This window comes from Physeter macrocephalus, chromosome 9, assembly GCF_002837175.3.
Source record: "Physeter macrocephalus isolate SW-GA chromosome 9, ASM283717v5, whole genome shotgun sequence".
In the NCBI taxonomy this organism is placed as follows: Eukaryota; Metazoa; Chordata; class Mammalia; order Artiodactyla; family Physeteridae; genus Physeter; species Physeter macrocephalus.
Window position 1 is genome coordinate 37,029,307 of NC_041222.1, and position 20,978 is coordinate 37,050,284.

At 38.9% G+C, this 20,978-nt stretch overlaps 1 protein-coding gene and 1 non-coding gene across 3 annotated transcripts in view; both read right to left on the reverse strand.

Moving 5' to 3' along the window:
* Window positions 1-20,978, reverse strand: part of LOC102984490 (osteoclast-stimulating factor 1) — a 46,523-nt gene that overhangs the window by 17,878 nt on the left and 7,667 nt on the right. Inside the window, exons 2-4 of one of the 2 annotated variants that reach the window (XM_055087126.1) lie at window positions 7,241-7,287; window positions 5,372-5,524; window positions 2,090-2,140 (exon numbers count right to left, since the gene is read on the reverse strand). In XM_055087126.1, coding sequence (XP_054943101.1) covers window positions 2,090-2,140; window positions 5,372-5,395 — 75 coding nt within the window. In that variant the 5' untranslated portion in view covers window positions 5,396-5,524; window positions 7,241-7,287. The remainder of the gene's footprint in view (window positions 1-2,089; window positions 2,141-5,371; window positions 5,525-7,240; window positions 7,288-20,978) is intronic. The other variant, XM_024126897.3, reaches the window with a different exon arrangement.
* TRNAQ-CUG (transfer RNA glutamine (anticodon CUG)) lies at window positions 16,765-16,837 on the reverse strand. Its single transcript has one exon. It is a non-coding gene; the product is annotated as a tRNA-Gln (tRNA).

The following is a 20,978-nucleotide window of genomic DNA, read 5'->3' on the forward strand; positions in this document are numbered from 1 at the left end:
TTTTCACTCCTTCACAATAGACTTTTCAAAGAAACTAGTTTGTTCCGAAGAGTTTGGAAGAGTCTGGATTTTCCTTGTTGTATCCCTTGTTATAAAAAAAATGTGCTCGGGCTTCCCTGGTGGCGCAGTGGTTGAGAGTCCGCCTGCCGATGCAGGGGACATGGGTTCGTGCCCCGGTCCGGGAAGATCCCACATGCCGCAGAGCGGCCGGGCCCGTGAGCCGTGGCCGCTGGGCCTGTGCATCTGGAGCCTGTGCTCCGCAACGGGAGAGGCCACAGCGGTGAGAGGCCCGCGCACCGGGAAAAAATAAAAATAAAAAAGTGTTCCTCTGCTCCCTGTATTGCCTATAAATCGGTCATTAGTTCTAGAGGCTTAATTAGATTTAGATTCAATTTTTTAGCAAGACTATTTCATGTGTAGCATTGATTCTTCCATCAGGAGACACACAATGTCTCTCTTTTTGTAACATTAGTAACCACTGATGAGCATTATTTGGATCCATTATTTCATAAGGGTTGCAAATGGTGACATTCAATCATTCCTTCTTCATTTAAATAACTAGAATATTACTTTAAAGACTAACTTTCCCTCATCAACTCTCAGGTTACCCGGAGATAAAGTTCATGGAGATAGGCAGAATAAATACTGATTCTTTTCCTTTAGAATTGTCAGAATAAATACTGATTCTTTTTCTTAACCGTCATCAGAATAAAAAGTTGGTTCCCTAGCATTCTCTCAGGTTGACCTATGATGTCTGTTTTTGTTTTTAAATATCATTAGGAGCTCATGAATTTAAACAGAGTAGATTTGTTTCAATCCTTGGGATTGTTGCCCTAACTGATTGCTCAAATTGTCCTTCCTATCTTTGACCAGTGGCAGCCTCTTCAATTTAGTTCTGTGTCTTTCCAGTGTGACCTTAGTAGTCTTTGGGAGCTTCCTTGCTTTCTAAGAACGAGATTTCCTGGGATTATCTTGTACCTTTCCTGCCCCCAACCTGGTACCAGACATTTCTCAAAGGAACTTTGTTCCTTTTAATGGGAAATAACATATTATTATTAGGTTGGTCTTTTTTTTTTTTCTTTTTGGCCTTTTCAAAGGACAGAGCAAGAAATCTTTTTGTTTCTTTTATTTTAGATAAAATACAACATACTTCCAATTCAAATGCAGAGCTACTTAACTTCATTGACCTTACATCTATCTGTACATCCTTTCTTGCAGGCTGAAACTGCCAGTTTTCTACATCATTGACTTAATGACTCATTTGTTCTAAACTGCAACACACATGCAGCAATCTCAGAATAACAATACCAACACTTCTCCAACATCATGATTAAAAACTGTTTATAATTTGGGGGTAGAAGTTCTTTTTGTTCTTCATATTATTCTACTAGAGATATTCAGTCGAAATGCTGAGTTTTAAAGTCACTTGGAATAGTTCCTCTCTGTGTGTCATGCCAAATACCTGGGGTACAACTAAGTTCATTTGATTCATTCTGCTTTTAATTTTTAGGGATTGCTTTTTATCATTTAACTTACTTTTATAACTATGCAAAAGTTTACATGATTCCAAAGACAGATCTCCAAAACAAGGTGTAATTTTTTAAAAGTCTATATTCCATCTATGTTTCCTCTGCCCTTTTTCCCTTTCCTTTCAGAGAAGAAACTACTTTTTAAAAATTTACGACTCCTCCTTTGACTTTTTATTTTAAATTGAGGAAAATAAGTGTATGTATATCCTCTCACCCTTTCTTACTTACATAAGTAAAGGCACACTATCTACATTTTTTTCACCTTGCTTTTTTTCACTTAAACTCCATAATATCATATAGAGATATTCCTCACTCCTTTTTATAGCTGCATAATACTCTGTTTGTAGATACAGCAAAGTTTATTCAACTATTTTCCTATTGATGGACTAAGGACTACTTCCAATCTTACGTTATTACAAATTATGCTCAGTGAGTAAACTTGGGTATATGTATTTCTATACAGATATACATGAAAATAATGTACAATATTACAGCTATACAAAATAGTCTTGTACATCTTTAGTTCATGCGTGGTATGACAAAATATTGGCTGGGCTTACCATGTCAGTAATGTAGATAATATCACCTTCTTCAAAGTACAATTCATCTGGCTAAAAAAAAAAAAAAAAATTAAGTTTTACTCCATGTGATTTTTTCATGAATTAGAATACAATGATGATGATAATTATACAATTCCAGATTCTAAAATCCTTATAGACAGCATAGTTTTTATATACTTAAATCTGCACATAAACCATATAACAAAACATTATTGACAAGCTAACACATGCATAGAGATGTGAATTTTCCCAAGATAAACTTCAAAGAATATAAGAAACAAGAATTCCCCCCCCAACACACACACCTTATTTTCTTCCACAATGAAAGCAAGGCATTTTTATACCAAAATAGAATATTAATAAAACTTTTTCATTGTAAAAATTTCAAAAGGTGATATATATTTTTTCATAAAAGGATAAATGTCTAGAACTAAAACCATGAAAAATAGCTAGAAGCTTGGCTCTCTCCTAAACGATTAGCCTTCAATCCTTAAACACTTTCATATCAACATCGTGCTCTACTTATTCTGAGAAAACCATTATCTTAACTCTTCATGTTCAGACAGAATAAATATCTTATATATGAGAACAGTTAATACATAATTCAACCATTGATAAGACTAAAGAGCTGAAAGATATGAAGCAGTAACTCATTCTAGACCATAAGCAAGCTCTAAGGGGTTAATTAATTACACAGACAATACGTGCTCTTATACCAGCCAAATGTCCTACAAACTCCCTGAATAAAGCCAGGCACTTTAATTAAACATCTTTTTCCCATCAGTAGATAACACTTACCAGCATGACTGTATGAGTAAATAAAATGTCTAGGGAGTTCCCTGGTGGTCCACTGGTTAGGACTCAGCGCTTACAGTGCTGTAGCCAAGGTTCAATCCCTGGTCAGGGAACTAAGATCCTGCAAGCCGTGCGGCGTGGCCAAAATATATATATATGTATATTTATGTCTACTGATGAGCAAGTTTCAGATATTGGGAAATGTTTACATTGTCACGCTGAGTGAAGAATGTAGGGCACAAAATTTTACATAGGATAAGATCATGAGCACATATTAGTCTCATAATGCTGGTTGGAAAAAAAAATTTTTTAAGGCTTTAATATTTGATTCCAGTTACTGCTCCAAACAAATAAAAATTATGCTAGTGAAACAAATTATTTCATTCTTTCATTTTCCTTTTGGTTATCTCCTCCTCTCTCAGCTGCAGACTACGGCAGTAAATGTGACTCTGCAACAGTCATTTATTTAGTTTCAAAGATGATCTCTATTATTTTTATAACTATTTCCCCATGAATATAAATGAAGACTATATCAGCTATATCATGCTTTAAGCAACCACAGTTCATAAATATTTAGATGCAATACGCATTCAAATATAAAAATTAGCAAACGATGATTAATGAAACTAAAAAATGTGAGTTCCTCTTTTAGAAGCACTTTCTGAAGCACTTCTCAATTTACACTTCGATCTGCAGAGACTAGACTTACACATAGCATATCTATGCAAAATTAGTTGAGCCTATGTAGATCAATGACATACATTTTAATATTATTGGAAATAGGCATTTGGAAGAAAAAAAGTAAAGCCTTCTAAGACTTCTCTCAATTTTTCTCTAAAATGTCCTGATGATCTATGATCAATGTTACTACCAATATGTGATGGATATAGAAAGTGATTAGGGTAACCAATTGTTTACTTTAGCACTTCCCTGCTGTTAATTGGCTCACTTCTCAGAGGCCAGAAAGGTGACTCACTGCCACCATAGCATCCCAGCTGGTGGGATGGAGTAGCCATCCTTACAACAGAACGGTTGGCCTTAGCTGGCAATTTGAACAGCATCTGACTATCTCTCCTGTCATCTGACAGTAAGGAATGGGTGGGGAGAATGAAGCAGGATGTAAGGAAGTAAAGAAAATAGAATATATGTGAAATCTTAGCATTTTTTTGGAGTGACTGAGTTTCTTGGAGTTTTGAAAGAGTTCAATGCCTTGAAGAGAAGCTAACCTTGCCCACTTATGTCTAACAATGAATCCTCCTCAATCAGTGCTTACGTTGAAGTGAAGGAGTCATGTCTAAAATCACAAAAGTCAAGTTTGCCTGAATTTCCACACTTAATAAGATCATTCACCCTTGAAACAAAAGGCACATTTTGAGAAAGTACCAAACACATAACTTAAAAAACAAAGAACACACACAAGTCTCTGTAATTAGTTTTCCTCATAAAAAGGAATAAAGCCTGGAAGAATGGGAAGTCAGTGTTTAATGGGTACAGAGTTTTCTTTGGGGACAGTGAAAATATTTTGGAACTAGACAGAGGTAATGGCTGCACAACATTGTGATTGTGCTAAATGCCGCTTCATTGTTCACTTTAAATACAAAAAATGGTTAATGTTGTGTTATGTGAATTTTACCTCAATTTTTAAAATCATATGGTATTTGTAAATAATTATTTTCTTTTGTGGTTTGCTAAAATGCATGATTTGGGAAATGTCACCAAGTACAGTCATTTCAAAACTTCTTGTGCTGTTTCGGATTTTAAATTAATGGCTGCTGTTCAATAGCGGTGCCTGCCTCAGCTACCTATTAGATCAGACTTGTTTTTCAACTAAGGGAGCAACAACAGGCAGTCGATTTCAGTCAGGTAGAAAAAGGTCTCGCTAATTTTTCATCCTGAGAAAAGAGAGTGGAAGGTTTATTTTCTTTTTAATCAATAGCTCCCAGACACACAATGCTACCCCCGCTGAAATATCTTCTTCCAAAGAAGCTAGAGGCAGGGCTTACCTGGTAGCGCAGTGGTTGCGCGTCCGCCTGCCAATGCAGGGGAACCGGGTTCGCGCCCCGGTGTGGGAGGATCCCACATGCCGCGGAGCGGCTGGGCCAGAAGCTAGGGGCAGTCTTTCCTAAGGTAGCTGAGGAGGTCATTTACCAAATTCTTCAGACTGCTGGTGGCAATATAAACCACAAGGTAATTTCATGATTTTAAAACTTAGAGAGATTTGTACCTCCAATATTCACACTTTCCATTAAGAAACCACTTGCAGGACACAATGTAAATGTTCAGTGAGGATCGACTTTTAAATTCCTGGCATCGTATTCATGGACTATGATGCGAAAAGAGTGACACAATCAAGTAAGCACTTGTCTATTTCTAGTCTGTTCTTTGGTTTTTGACCACATTCTTCTTTTCCTCTCTCCTTGAAGAACCACAAGGTATCAGAACAAGTAAATTGTTGGCCACTGGGATGTTATAGGAATGAGTACGCACTTGGTAATGTATATCCTGTTCCATATATTCTTGGTAACATATAATTCTCAAGGCATTAATTTTGGTTGGTTTATGCAAATATATATTTTATGAGAAATTTTGGAAAGACCGTGACGTCCTTTTGAAATTTTCCACATTTGTCAACCTGGAGCCCTGAGAATTAATAAAAAAGAAAAAGAAAAAGAAATCAAATTCTCCACAGATGTTTTCATTTAGCACTTTATAGTATTATCACGTGCCAGGCACTGCTGGACACAATCTCACAGCAACACTGTGAGGTGGGTGCTATTCTTATCACATTATAGATGAGTAACTTGTCCAAGGCCATACAGCAGGTACACGGTAGACCCTAAACTTGAACCATGACATTCAGATTCTGGAGTCCCTGCCCAGGGAAGAAAGACCAAACTGAGCTTGCCCAAAAGAAAGTCTCATTCAGAAAAGAATGTTAAGATGAACCTAGTTCTAGGATGATATTCAAAATACTGAACAACTGGTACAGAATGGGCACTTAAGCAGTCAGGAAGACCCCTGGGACCTGATCAGCCAGACACCTCCCCTTTCACATCTGTATTGAGGGGAGATGGAGAGGAGCAGAGTGTGGGAGCAGCACGGCATGAGGTAGCCATTACTGACCATCCAGCACACACAGGATGAATTAGCAGCACTGCTCGACAACCTAGGATCCTTGGGACCATGGATATTAAAAATAGCATTTTAAATGTGGAATATTCAAAAAACCTAATGAATTAAATGTCTATTTTCTCCTGTGCATTCAATAATAACCAAGACTTTTTAAAAAGCAGTAGAGGGACCTCCCTGGTGGTGCAGTGGTTAAGAATCTGCCTGCCAATGCAGGGGACATGGGTTTGATCCCTGGTCCGGGAGGATCCCACATGCCGCGGAGCAACTAAGCCCGTGCGCCACAACTACTGAGCCTGTGCTCTAGAGCCCGCAAGCCATAACTACTGAGCCCATGTGCCACAACTACTGAAGCCTGCGCGCCTAGAGCCTGTGCTCCCCAACAAGAGAAGCCATCGTGATGAGAAGCCCACATACCACAATGAAGAGTAGCCCCTGCTCGCCGCAACTAGAGAAAGCCCTCGTGCAGCAAAGAAGACCCGACGCAGCCAAAAATAAATAAATAACAGTAGAGAGACTCCATCCTGGAAAAGAACTGGAGGTGAATTAAAGTAATCAATACATCAACCAATCAAAAGTATGTGTTAAGAGTCTATGAATATAGTAACCACTACTCCTTCTAATAGTAACAATGACTCCTTAACAGTAACAGCAGCTTTACACAATCTCACTTAATTCTCACTAAAACCCTACGAGATTATTATTATTTTCACTTTACAGATGAGTACACTGAAGCACAGAGGTTAGGTAATTTCTGAATTTACCAGCTCACACAGCTGCTAAAAGAGGCAGAGCGGGTCCTAAAAGCTACTGTAAGCTCTAAACCCCTGTGTTCTGCACCCTAGACACTATGCTGGTGAGCAGGACTGCCAATGCCAAGTGCAGAAGTTCAGAGGCGGGAGAGCCATCCCACTCCTTCCTGGGGTGATCAGAAAGTCTTTATGGAAGAGGAAGTGTGTAATCAAAGCTTGGAGAGGTGCAGAGCCATGAGTCTAGAAAGAGTTCAGAGGTGAGTTATACTGTGCACCAAATCCATACTGGAATGGTCCACAAAGGGGAAGGAGCAGAGGACGGCAGGACTAGAAAGGGGGCTGGACCACAGAGGGCTCTGTCCTTAGTCAAATGAAGGGTTGAAGCAGCTGATGACCATTTAGGACAGAGGAAGTATCTAAATGAAATCACTTTTGGTTTTTAGGTCAATTTGAAAGCAAAAAACTGAATACTTACAGTTCTGGGTTCAAACGTATAAAGAGCTCTGAACACTTTAACTTGCCCTGAAAGAAAGGAAAGAAAACACACATGATCAGTTCTTTCATTTCTAAATTTGCTGTAAACAGTATTTTCCTTTATATTCTTCAGAATTCCTTAACTAAAAGCCCCTGTGAGAAATTTATTTTGGAATTAAGTGTTTTTTCTGCATAGGAGGTATTTTTAAAATATTTGTTAAATGAAAGTATGAATAAACACATACCTTCCCCCCTCAAACAACAGGAGCTACCTAATTATTTGTACTTAGCTTCTGTCCTATGTAGAACCTCTCCAACCCTAAGATCTAAGTTTAAAAACAGAAAGGTGAGAGTTTAACATAAAGAGATACTTAATGGGACAATCAACAGTAGTTGAATATTCTTAAATTAATGGCTTAGGATTTTATATTTTCCAAGAGAAAAGAAAATATCAGGGAGAAAAATTGTACCTGTTGGAGAAATCTGTGATTCCATTAAGTCCCACAACAGAGTTCAATAACTATCCCAAAATGAGTCATGTTCATGAGAGCTGTCCATTCTGCCAAACTATCTCTCTCTTTATATGTCCCTTTGCTGCATTTCCATAACACCTGGTATCAGAATAACTGATCTGCTGGCCTGTATCATTTGAGGGCAGGAACCTTGACTTGTTCAAACTCCTGGCACCTACCTGACATATAGTATGGACTTAATAAATGCTTGCTAAATAAATATATAAGTATAAGAACAAATTCAAACAGTGTCGGAAAAAGCCTACACATATCAAAATAGAAGAACTACCTACTTAAAATGTGATAAGAGTTCAGTTTCAGTACTGGAAGAACCTTTAGAGATGACCACCTAGTCCAGGGGCATTATTCAGAGCAGTGGTCCCCAAGGTGGGACACAGGAAGACTACTTCAGAAATTATGTACATTTTTATCTTATTCATTTTCATTTCTATTTTAACATGTTTTAAAATATAACAGCATGATTGGGACTTCGTTCGTAGTCCAGTGGTTAAGAATCCCCCTTCTAATGCAGGGGATGCAGGTTCTATCTCTGGTCGGGGAACTAAAATCCCACAGGTCGCGAGGCAACTATGCCCGCATGCCACAACTACTGAGCCCACGAGCTCTGGGGCCCGTGCGCCACAACTAGAGAGAAGCCCACACACCGCAACGAAAAGCCCAAGTGCTGCAATGAAAAAAATCTTAGTTGCGTGCTGCAACTAAGACCTGATGCAACCATAAATAAATAAATAAATAAATACTGAATAAATAAGTAAATAAAATATAACAGCATGACAGAATACATATACAACTTATAAATACATTTACTGGGAGTAGTCAAAACCATTTGCTGATAGAATGTTAAGCATTATGAGGGTAGGTGCTTTGTTTTATGAATGATATATCCAAGTACCTAGCACAGTGCCTGACACATAGGAAGCACTTAATAATTATTTATTGAATGAATGAAGAATGGATGAATAAAGGAATGGAAACATGTACTCAAAAAAAAGTCTGAAAATCAGTAGTTTAGAACAGCACTGTCCAATACAACTTTATGCAATGATGGAAAAGCTCTACATCTGTGCTACTCACATATAGCTACTGAGCACTTGAAATATGGCTACTGAGGAACTGATTTTTACACATTATTTAATTTGAATAAGGTTAAATTGCCACAAGTGGCTGGTGGCTAGCCTACTGAATGACACAAATTTAGAACATCAGAAAATGAGAAATGACATGATGTCCATTAAGAGGGGACTATGTAAATCAACTCTGATTCAACCTTATGATAAAGTCATTTAAAAAGAATGCTGCAGACAGACCCACAGACACTGATGTAGCAAAAAGCCTGCAAAATATTCAGTGGAAAAAAACAAAACAAAACATGTTATAGAACAGTATGCCAAGTACCATCTATTTATGTTGACAGCACACAAACATCTTGAGTGAAAACACCAATTATGGGAATCTTCACATTCTACTTTATATGCATTGTTTAAATTTATTACACTGAGCATGTATTACTTTTATTATCAGTGAAAACAATAAAGATACTTTCACTGGGGGTATGGAGGGTTGGGAATCATTCTTTCTTCTAAATGCCCTAATATAGAAGAGCCGCTCAAATCCCATTACTTAGTGTGGCTGCAAGAAAACATTATTTTTGCGATCTGAATTCTAGTGCCACTTCTAGAAGTAAAAGTGAAAACTCTTTTTTGTTTGGAGTTTGTTTTTTACCCCACACCCTCAGGCCTAAGAAAGGAAACATTAAATGGAAGGAGGAGCTGCCAGGAGAAATATTTTCTGCTGACCTGTCTCTCTGAGAGATTAACTATCTTGATTACTTCAGACTTTCTAAAGAGAAGTTACACAAGGAAGCATGCATCCACTGGTGACCAAACTCAAAAATGACAGAATGTTCTTGCTCCTTTGAGGGAAGGGCAGGGATGAGACAGGCTATGTATGATTTTGGAAACAAGATCCAATGTCAACTTAACGAGCTTAGATAAAATTCAGTATAAATTTTAAAACCTGGAAAAAGAAAACTTGGAGTGTGACTAAGCTGCTGATTTTTGTAACTGTATCTTTTGTGATTGTCTTACTTAAAATGTTCACAACTTAAGAGGGAGTTGGAGATTTATTTGCATCTTGATTTATACTAAACAGAGAACATCAGGCAACCCTCTAGGCCATTATACGAGGGAACACTCTCTCTATGTAATGTTGTAGAAAACACTTTCACATACACGATCCTTTTTATCAATTAATGTTGGGATATTAGCCCCTTGTGGGTCCCTTTTAACTCATATATTATAAAAGTTCTAGGCCTTAATTTATTCCATTCTCAAAGCTGAGTCAAGTAGAAATGAAAGAATACAAAGAAGCAGGCAGAGGTTATGAAAGAATAGCATAAAGGAGAAAAACAGATGACTTTCATGATTAGTTTACCAACCCTGGATATAGCCTCTCAAGAGAATAGTACTTAATTCACTGATCATTTTTACATCATATTTAATTCAACTGTGTGCAATATTCTATAGCACAGGTTTACACAGAGTACTAAAGGGAAAAAAATCAGGGTACTCTGTGTTTCTATAGTATTGTCCTTGCAGACATCCAAAAAAGAAACAAACAAAAAAACCATCTTAGTAAATCATCAAGAGTAGGCGCTGATCAATTCCAAACATATTTAATGAAGGCAGATTCACAACGTAAAATAGTTGTGTTCTTGTATATGCAGAGAGGCTAAATTAGATGCCTTCTTCAGATACCCTCCATCTTGATCATTTTCTCACAGAACTCTGTTTACATACAACGAAGGGAGAAAGTGGAACTGAGAAGATGGCATGAATTACCTGAAGTCACCCTGGAATTCACCCTGAATTAAGACTGGAAACAGGCCCAATCTTTTGCCTGATGCTTTATGTGACTCTAATAAACATGAACTAGCATGTGAATGGTGTTAAGGATTTCAGTAGGGCTGGCCTCCTAACATAATCAAGATAAGCAAATTCCTATGACACCAACAGCAGCTGGCTCCTCACCTTGCCAGGCACACCCTTCTCTTTCTTTGCAAACCCACCTAGACCCTGTAGTGAAAGGCTGAGTCCACTAGTCATCAGCCAAATACTATTTTCCTCTGGAGTTAGGCTGACTGCTTCCCCTACTACCACCTCCCAACCTCCCCTCACCCCCGACTTTGATAAACTAATCCTTGTCCATAGCAGTTGAGGCTGATAGAGGGAAGGGGATCTGGGATGGGGTCTCGAACAGGCAATGAGTAAGGGAATTTGCTGTTTCTGAGGTCTGCAAAAAGAATATGTATTGTTGCACCACTAAGGCCCTGAAGTAGCATGTAGAAGGACTTGGGGCTTACAAACTCAAACATACAATTTCTAATCTACTTTATTCTCTGTTGGTGGAAGAGTGGAGGAAAAGCTTCTAGAGCGAGCCACTACGACAGCATTAAAAGCAGACTGCTCACCACAATGGATAGACATACCATAAATGGCAAGAAGAATGACTATTCAAAACATCAGAACTTAGTCATCTGTAACAGATCGACTATTTCATTTACATTCTGCTGAAAAATGTTGGGAGGCATGAGACATGTTAGATGGACTTCATTTAAAACGGCTATGATAACTACTACACACCCACTATGATAGTTAAACCTAAAAACACTGACAACGCTAAGCGTTAAGAAGGATATGGAACAACTGGAATTCTCAGACATTACCAGTAGGTGTGTAAACTGGTACAACCACTATAGAAAATTACTTGGCAGTAGCATTAATTCATTTTTTATGTCTTAACATGTCTTTGAGATCTTAAATGCATTTCTGAGGAAGAAGACCATCCTTGTATTGCATATAAAAATGACCCCCCTTAGACAATGTCACTATCCCCAGAGTACAGTGAGTCTCAACATTTTTAAACTGTAGATCATGACATATTAGTAGATGGTAAAACTAATTTAGTGGCTTTAAAAAATATTAAATGAAACAGAAGAGACCAGAGTACACTGTAAATAATAGAAATAATTATGGCTTTGTGAAATTTTTGTTTCACTAGGAGGACTGGACAGATGGATGCAGAAATAAATGTTTATTTTAGAAATTTACCAAATATACATTTTGGCATAATGCCAAATGGCCAAATATTAAAATCAACATTTGCCGAAGCTAAATATTGCCTTTACAGAATGAACTACTGGGAAAGAAGAATAAATCTGAAATTTTATTCAAAAATTAATTATGATTACAATTTTATTATTAAAAATCCTGGTAGACCCATATTTAAAGTTTGATATAAAAGGGCAGGAACCATAATTCCTCAGCACTGTCAACTGCAGCCTGATAAAACTTCTGCAAAACTAAATAAATATTCTCTCTAAAATGAGGTCTGTATAAAAGCAAGATATTATGGTGCTATACTTCTGCCAGTGTAGCTGTTTCTGATGATGATTTTGCCACCAAGTTAGTAAGCTGTCCTTCCTCCCCTAATAGAAACTGACTGAGGTCAAGACTTACCTCCTCTTCATCTCCTGGGCTTGAAGATTTGCTCAATGCTGGTGATGCAATTTCATTGAAAGCAATCCCACAAAGGAGACAATTGCTTCCCTCAAATTATTAGGGACTGTATTCTCTCAACATTGTCAATCCACACCTATGATTTTTACTATTTATATAATAACATTTGGACATATAAAATTCATAGCCTCACAATCATCATTAATTATCACAATATTTTATTCTCCTATAAAAAAATGTACATTTATACTTTCAGTTGACTGAGAGAATTTTCATATATAAAGTACAAAGAGGACACTTGAATTAAGTTACATTTACAGTATGTACCTATCTTTCAAAGTGAATATTAAGAGAACAGTAAATCCAAATGGCATGCCTTGTTTGCATCACTGGCATGGCATAAGGGATACCTATGCAATCTACAATCCTTGATCAAGTACAAGTCTTGGGGTGCCAAAGCTGACACTGAAGTAGGCATTCCATCATTTGGTCAGTCACCCAAAGCTGAATGGCAGACTTTGGAAGAAATATGAGGGGAAGGTAAACTTCTGTGTACCCCTATGCTCGTGTGTGTGTGTGTGTGTGTGTGTGTGTGTGTGTGTGTGTGTGTGTGTGCGTGTGTGTGTATTTTTGAATGCATCAGGTCATTAAGTAAAACATATATATTTCTTATTGGAGGTCAAGGTCAAAAAAATTTTGAAAGTCACTGCTCTAAACTATCTGATCAAGTTAGAAATTTGCTACAGGACTCTAAAGAATGGGTAATATTCTTCTACTTTATGAATCTCAAAATTCAGCTAGTATATAAAATATAATATTCTCCCATCAGCCCCAAAAGCAGATATGATAACCAATTTTAGATAATTATAACCAATCAAAAAGAAAGATGAGGAAGAGAATTACTTGAACAAGGAAAAATGATAGAAAAATAAGAATTTACTATGTACATATATTTCTCACATTTATCTAAGCAAATGCAGGGAGTATTAATCTTAATTTATATCCTGTAGGTATGAAAAAAAATGTGTCTCAGGCTAAGTAAAAGTATTAATGTTATTTCTACGAGGCATATTTAAATTATTCTATTAAACAAGCATGATGAAACAGGATGTTTTCTGCTCAAAAACAAAACAGAAGGAATCTATGTGGTAGTATCCAAGAGTCAAGGTCATCATTTCCATTGCTGGGGTGAAAGGAAACAGCTGTGCTCTGTTAGGCCAACACGGGGCTCCCCTGGGCTTTGTGGATTCCAACGCCCATAAATGAGGTGGTCAGCTCAGAACAGGCTTCAGGGTGACGATCTCTATTCATGTCAGTCCACAAAAGCCCAGTGCTCTTGAAAAATAAAATGTTTTTCTTGCAAAGAAAATCATCATGTGAGTAGAGCAATGTCCAAGAGTTTCCAATGTAAAGAATAAGTTTCTTCCCTCATACTTATATTCTTGGATGAATTAAATCAAATCCAATGAACTCTATTTGCATATAACTTTAAAGGCTATAACTAACAAAAAAGACTATGAACGTAATGTTTTCATCTCTCCTTACTCCAGTACCACCTCTTCCCTGCTTCCACCCTATGCAGCCCAAAGGGGGAAAAAAAACCACTACAGTATTTGAAACGTGTCTTGATTGCAGCTGCAGGAATGGCAAACTCATTAAAAACAGTAGCCAGTGTGTTTTCTGACAAGAGGGTTCTGTTTATTAACAGTGTGCCTTTCTTATTCATTTTTTCCTTTGCTTTATACTTTGCAGTGCCTTTCAGCAAACTTAGTTACTTTCACATCTTGAGGGGCCATATCTGCTGGTTATTTTTATTTCTTCTCTGCGGTATAACATAAAAGTCCCTAAGAGCAGGGTTCAAAATTTCAAAAGACAAGCTCACTGCCAACCATGTCTTGACTGGTTAAAAATTAGACAAAAGAGCAATGGCCCGTAAAACCCTTCATCTCAAGACACCCTGCTTCCAGAGTCAGTTTGACAAGGAGACCGGGGGAAAGAATGGAAGAAAACTCTTTATTTCAGTCCTTGGAATTTAAAGAAAAAAGGCCACAGCACCTTCTGCAAAAGGGCAAGATGAGTCTGAGGGCTGACTCATGACAGCAACGCCTGTTTCTGTACAACCTGTGAGCTAAGAATTAAGAACGGGGACATGTGTATGCACATGGCTGATTCACTTTGCTGTACAACAGAAACTAACACAGCATTTTGAAGCAATTATACTCCCATAAAGATTTTTTTTAAAAAAAAAAGAAGAATGGCTTTACATTTTTAAATGGTTGGGAGGGAGGGGGGAGGGAGGATCGAAAAAATATTTCATGATATATGAAAATTATCTGAAATTCAAACTGCCGTGTCCATAAATAAAGGTTTTCTGGAACAGAGCCAATATTTGTGTATCCTCTACGGCTGCTTCCCCCTTCCAATGGCAGGGTTGAGTGGTTATAACAGAGACCATCTGTGGCCCACAAAGCCTAAAATATTTCCTATCCGTACCTTTACAGAAAAAGTCTGCTGCCCTCTATCCCATGGTCCCCCTTTTCCTGTGAAGGACAAGTCAGACCAAAGAAGCATATGTCACAGGCTGAGGAGCTGTGGGTCTGCCTCTCACTGGCCCCACAAGCAGTCTGGGGCTCAGCCTCATCCTATGGGAAATGAGTCCATACATCCAAGATTGAAATAGAAAATTCCCTAACACTGGAACCTCTAATCTAAAAGGGAATGACCCATTTAAGCTCACATTTATGGGACACTTACCACAGACCAGATACCATGCAAAGCGCTGACTTGCAGCAACCCTTTTAATCCTCAAAACGATCCTGGGACATAAATACTTTATTAAGACTATTTTACAGCTGAGGAAACTGAGGTGAGGGGGGTAACTAGTCCAAGTCTACACAGCTAGGAAGCGGCAGAGATGAGGTTTAAACCCATGCTGTCTGGCTCCAGGGCTCATGGTCTAAACACTCTGGATGTGGCTCTGAAAGATCTGAGCTTTTAATGCTGGCACACTGGGATTAAATGGGTTTAAACAAATTTATATATGTAAAGTACTGAGTGCAGTTCCTGAGGTGTTGTATGTGCCCATAAGTGTTAGCTCTTATTAATTACTATAAATTTTTACCTTATTCCTTATTCCTGAGTTTTCATCTTCACTGGCAAGATGGCCTTATCAAAACCCTATATAGTATATATATCCTGTATATTAGCTATCTATATCCTATATTATATATATACCCTATGTATCCTATATATTAGATAATTTATCATTTACAAGACCCCCACAGAGAAACTGAAAAGCTTTTGTTAAGCAAACAAAGCATAACATCTACCATTATATCCCTTAGTGGCTATTAAAAAATTCAATGAGAGTTTTAAGTTGTCATTTTTTTTTTTTTTTTTTTTGTGGTACGCGGGCCTCTCACTGCTGTGGCCTCTCCCGTTGCGGAGCACAGGCTCCGGACGCGCAGGCTCAGCGGCCATGGCTCACGGGCCCAGCCGCTCCGCGGCATGTGGGATCTTCCCGGACCGGGGCACGAACCCGTGTTCCCTGCATCGGCAGGCGGACTCTCAACCACTGCGCCACCAGGGAAGCCCTAAGTTGTCATTTTTGAAACCTATAGTCATTGTCCTCAGTCAGCTCAGCCTTCTTCAACAAAATACTATAGAATGGGTGCTTAAGCAGCAAACATTTACTTCTCACAGTCCTAGAGGCTAGGAAGTCAAGGATCAAGGTGCTGGTCAATTTGGGTACTGGTGAGAGCACTCTTCCTGGCTGGCAGATGGCTGCCTTCTCACTGTGTGCTCACATGGCCTTTCCTCTGTACAGGCACAGATAGAGAGATCTCTCTTCCTCATCTTAAAAAAACACTAATCCCATCATGTGGGCCCCCACCCTCATGACCCAATCTAATCTTAATTACTTCCCCAAGGCCCCATCCCCATCACATTGGGGGTTAGGACTTCAATACATGAATTTTGGGGGGACATAAACATTCAGTCCATAACAGCAATGCATATAGAATTACAGAAAAAAACAGAAATGCATGAACATGTAAATGTATACATATGTTGTTATACAGATTACCACAGTAATGATAAAAAAAGGATTTATCATGACCTTTAAAAAAATTAGCTTTGGGGGGATATGCTTATGTTATGTAAATATAATATCACTGGTGGTAATTTACATACAATCAGCTATGTAAAATAGAGATATTCACAGAAGAAAAACTGGGAGGAAACAACAACACAATGTAATCTCTGGGTAGTAGAAGTATGAGTCATGTTTATTTTATCTATTTTCTTAATTGTCTGCAAAGAATACAAATCCCATACATAACCAGGAAAACATGGTCTCTTTTAATGCCCTATTGAAGGACAACCTAAAAATTATGTGTACTTTATTTATCAGCAGAGTATTTATTAACATGAGACCTTTTCTTTTTTTGACCACAGCACAGCCTGTGGGATTTTAGTTCCCCAACCAGGGATCGAACCTGGGCCCTCAGCAAGCAGAGCACGGAGTCCTAACCACTGGACCACCAGGGAATTCCCCTCCTTTGTCCTCCTTGACTCTCTGATCTCACTACCAAAAAAAAGAATTGGTGGAAAGACAAGCAACTGTAATGCCAAGTATGCTCCCAAAAATGAGAAGACAGGGATCGTGTAACCAACACAGACAGTGGGTAAACTCTTAGGTCAGTGCTGGCTGTATGGGAGAGGGCACACACTTTGTTTTTGGAAAAATGACAGGAGTGGCAAAGAGGGGCAGGCGAGAGGGTAGGGCAGACCTGGAAAACTGAGCAGTATACAGACATAGGGGCTGGAGGCCAGAAAGGGTGGCCTAGGAATGTCACGTAGATCAATGTGCCTGAAGCCTGGCAGGAGAAATGGTGAGAGATTAGGCTGGGGACCTGAGCACAGATGGGCTAGAGATTTCTCAAATTTTTCTGATACCCACATTAAGAAATATTTTGCACATCAGGACCAAGGAAACACACACACACACATACACACACACTCAAAAAACGAAAAATTTTTCACCAAAAATACTTATCCTTACATTTACCGTATGAATGTGTGTAACCAGTGTTTAGAGACCAAATGGAAATTTTTCAGATTTAGATATCTGGTACTCCTTGCAATAATAAAATATTCTCAGAATATATTTAAAAATGGCCTTGGAAATTATTTTATTTCAAGAGATTTTTTTTTTAATTTGAGCAAATAATAAATGGACAAGCTTAAACTTCAGACTTCATGAATGACTAATTCCTTGGGAATTAGTACATGGGAAATAAAAATATGTAAAAACAGCAACAAAAATGGTTTTAGCCCTCTATAAAGACACATGCTAGCAAGATAACATGATGATAAAAATGTTTCCTTTATTTAAAGCAGAACCCCTTTAAAACCTGATATAGGGACAAAGATATACACTGTATCTAAAAAAAGAATAAGAGAATCTCTAGAGATATAGAACAGAGTTTAAGTAAAGTACTCACTTCATGCTTACCGGATGGACACACAGGGGTCAAATCTGTAGCAAGAGCATTTTACTATTTCCAGTTAATCCTAGAACTCTTATATAGTAATACAAACTCTGGATGTGTGAAAAATATTATCAAACACAACAGGAAAAAGTAATTAGATGGCAAAGAATAAGCAATAACCTTGAAACAGAGCCCCTCTCAGTTCAGAAAAAGAATTAAAATTTCTTCTGCAGCGCATATGAGAGACTCTGAAAAAGTCCCTATCCACCACAAACAATAAATGCTGGAGAGGGTGTGGAGAGAAGGGAACCGTCTTGCACTGTTGGTGGGAATGTAAATTGATACAGCCACTATGGAGAACAGTATGGAGGTTCCTTAAAAAACTAAAAATAGAACTACCATACGACCCAGCAATCCCACTGCTGGGCATATACCCTGAGAAAACCATAATTCAAAAAGAGTCATGTACCACAATGTTCATTGCAGCACTATTTACTACAATAAGGACATGGAAGCAACCTAAGTGTCCATTGACAGATGAATGGATAAAGAAGATGTGACACATATATACAATGGAATATTACTCAGCCATAAAAAGAAACTAAATTGAGTTATTTGCAGTGAGGTGGATGGTTGCCTAGAGTCTGTGAGACAGAATGAAGTAAGTCAGAAAGAGAAAAACAAATACCGTATGTTAACACATATATATGGAATCTCAAAAAAAAAAATGATTCTTAAGAACCTAGGGGCAGGACAGGAATAAAGACAGGAGCAGATGTAGAGAATGGACTTGAGGACACAGGGAGGGAGAAGGGTAAGCTGGGATGAAGTGAGAGAGTGGCATGGACATATATACACTACCAAATGTAAAACAGATAGCTAGTGGGAAGCAGCCGCATAGCACAGGGAGATCAGCTCGGTGCTTTGTGACCACCTAGAGGGGTGTGATAGGGAGGGTGGGAGGTAGACCCAAGAAGGAGGAGATATGAGGATATATGTATATGTATAGCTGATTCACTTTGTTTTAAAGCAGAAATTAACACACCATTGTAAAGCAATTATACTCCAATAAAGATGTTAAAAAAAAAAAGTCCCTATCCAAAATTATAACAGAACCAAAACCAGGGAAGTGAGTTCAGAGAGGCCATCTATAGGAAACCAACAAGATGTCTAAGACACTCATTCCTTCCAAGATCATCTACTCACTAAGACAACAGCTTTTAAACTGGAAACTGTTTCCCTAATTGCATCCTTTCTCAAGTCACACAACAGTGCTCCTTCAAAAGGTTTATGAAAATATTCCAAAGGGTCACGTTCCTGGCATGAAAGTGGTGAGCCTTGCCCGGTGGCCCCAGAAATGTTGGACATGACACCTCTAGTGGAAGCTACGCCCATCGGCCATTCCAGGGCCAGACCTGGCATTGTTGAAGACTCAGCCCTGGCAAGGGAATGCCCTAGGTGATGAGTTCCTCTATCCAACTCACCTGGTCCTGAAAGTCAAGATTGTCTATGGAAAGGAGGGGCTACAACTGGAAGGTCTGGGAAGACCCAAAGAGAACAAGTGACTCCTGGAAAAGGTCAGGGGAGAATCTTAACCCCAAGAAATGTTCAGGTATTTTCCCAAACCTGATCAGCTGTTGGAAGGAAGAAAAGAGGAAGAGAGAATGGAGTCCTTAGGATTTCCCCTAGAGAAGGACAAGGCTAGAGAGAGACAAACAAAAAGCTCTAGTTTTCTGGGGTTATAATTAACATAGGGTAATTACAGGACTATTCTTATGAAAATCTCCCTTCTACTCAAGGCCTTGGGCAGGAGCTGTGACTGAGGATTCTACACTTACTTTCAGTGACTAACCTCAGCCACTAGAAGGCCCAAGGCACCTTTCACACCTACTCCTGAGATTGCAAATTGCTGTGGACTTTTTCTTAACTCTTTTTCATTAATGGATGCCCAGAAGATCATTTCTCTTTTTTATTAACACAGGGTCGTGAGGGAAGGCAAAGTATTGAGACATTGGAATTTGTTTTTAAACTTCTAGGAATACCGCTGGTCCCCTCCCTTGAGCTTGCAGAACTATTTGTTGTTTACAATGTGGATGGGAGACAGTGAAAATAACCTCTCTGCCCACAGGGACAGAAGAGGGAAAATGCCATGCTCTCTAGGGCAGTGGCTTTCCACCAATATGCAACGGTCATCCAAATTGCAGGCTTTCGGGGCTTCCCTGGTGGCGCAGTGGTTGAGAGTCCGCCTGCCGATGCAGGGGACACGGGTTTGTGCCCGGGGCCGGGAAGATCCCACATGCCGCGGAGCGGCTGGTCCCGTGAGCCATGGCCGCTGAGCCTGTGCGTCCGGAGCCTGTGCTCCACAACGGGAAAGTCCACAGCGGTGAGAGGCACGCGTACCGCAAAAAAAAAAAAAAAAAAAAAAAAAAAAAAAAATGCAGGCTTACATAATAATTACTAGGAATTTGCCCTCCTTCAGTACCCACCGTCCAGATGCAGAAGTACCCCACCTTCTCTTGTCATCTGTCCTAACAAATTGAAGTTCTTTACCTATAGTCTTAAAGATGTTTAGTGGAAAATTAACACTCAAGAGCACTATAATTTTCAACTATGAACCAAATTTTTTGTGTGTGAGTTCTAAAGTTATAGCAATAAAACTTATTCCCATCAGTACAATTCTATGTTCTTAACACTGTCATTATATCAGAAGCCCTGTAAGCATGTAAATGTTATTTTCTTTAAAAAGTTGGTTTCTTGTGTGAGATCTACATAACTGACAGAGCGATGGGTGGGCTGAGAACCACTCTCTTAGAGGAAGACTATCAATCCTCTTTTAGAGAGAAGCATTGAAAACCCTCCTTCCTGGAATGAAATGTGAGAATTTCTATATGGCGAGGTCTGAACTTGAATTCATGGCTTAAAACTATCACCTCCAATAAAGACAGGAAAAAAAAACAAGGAGAAAAGGGGATTCTGAACAGTATTTTACACAGAGAATTAATTTCTAAAAACTAGCCAAAGGGCTTCCCTGGTGGCGCAGTGGTTAAGAATCGGCCTGCCAGGGCTTCCCTGGTGGCGCAGTGGTTGAGAGTCCGCCTGCCGATGTAGGGGACACGGGTTCGTGCCCCGGTCCGGGAAGATCCCACATGCCGCGGAGCGGCTGGGCCCGTGAGCCATGGCCGCTGAGCCTGCGCGTC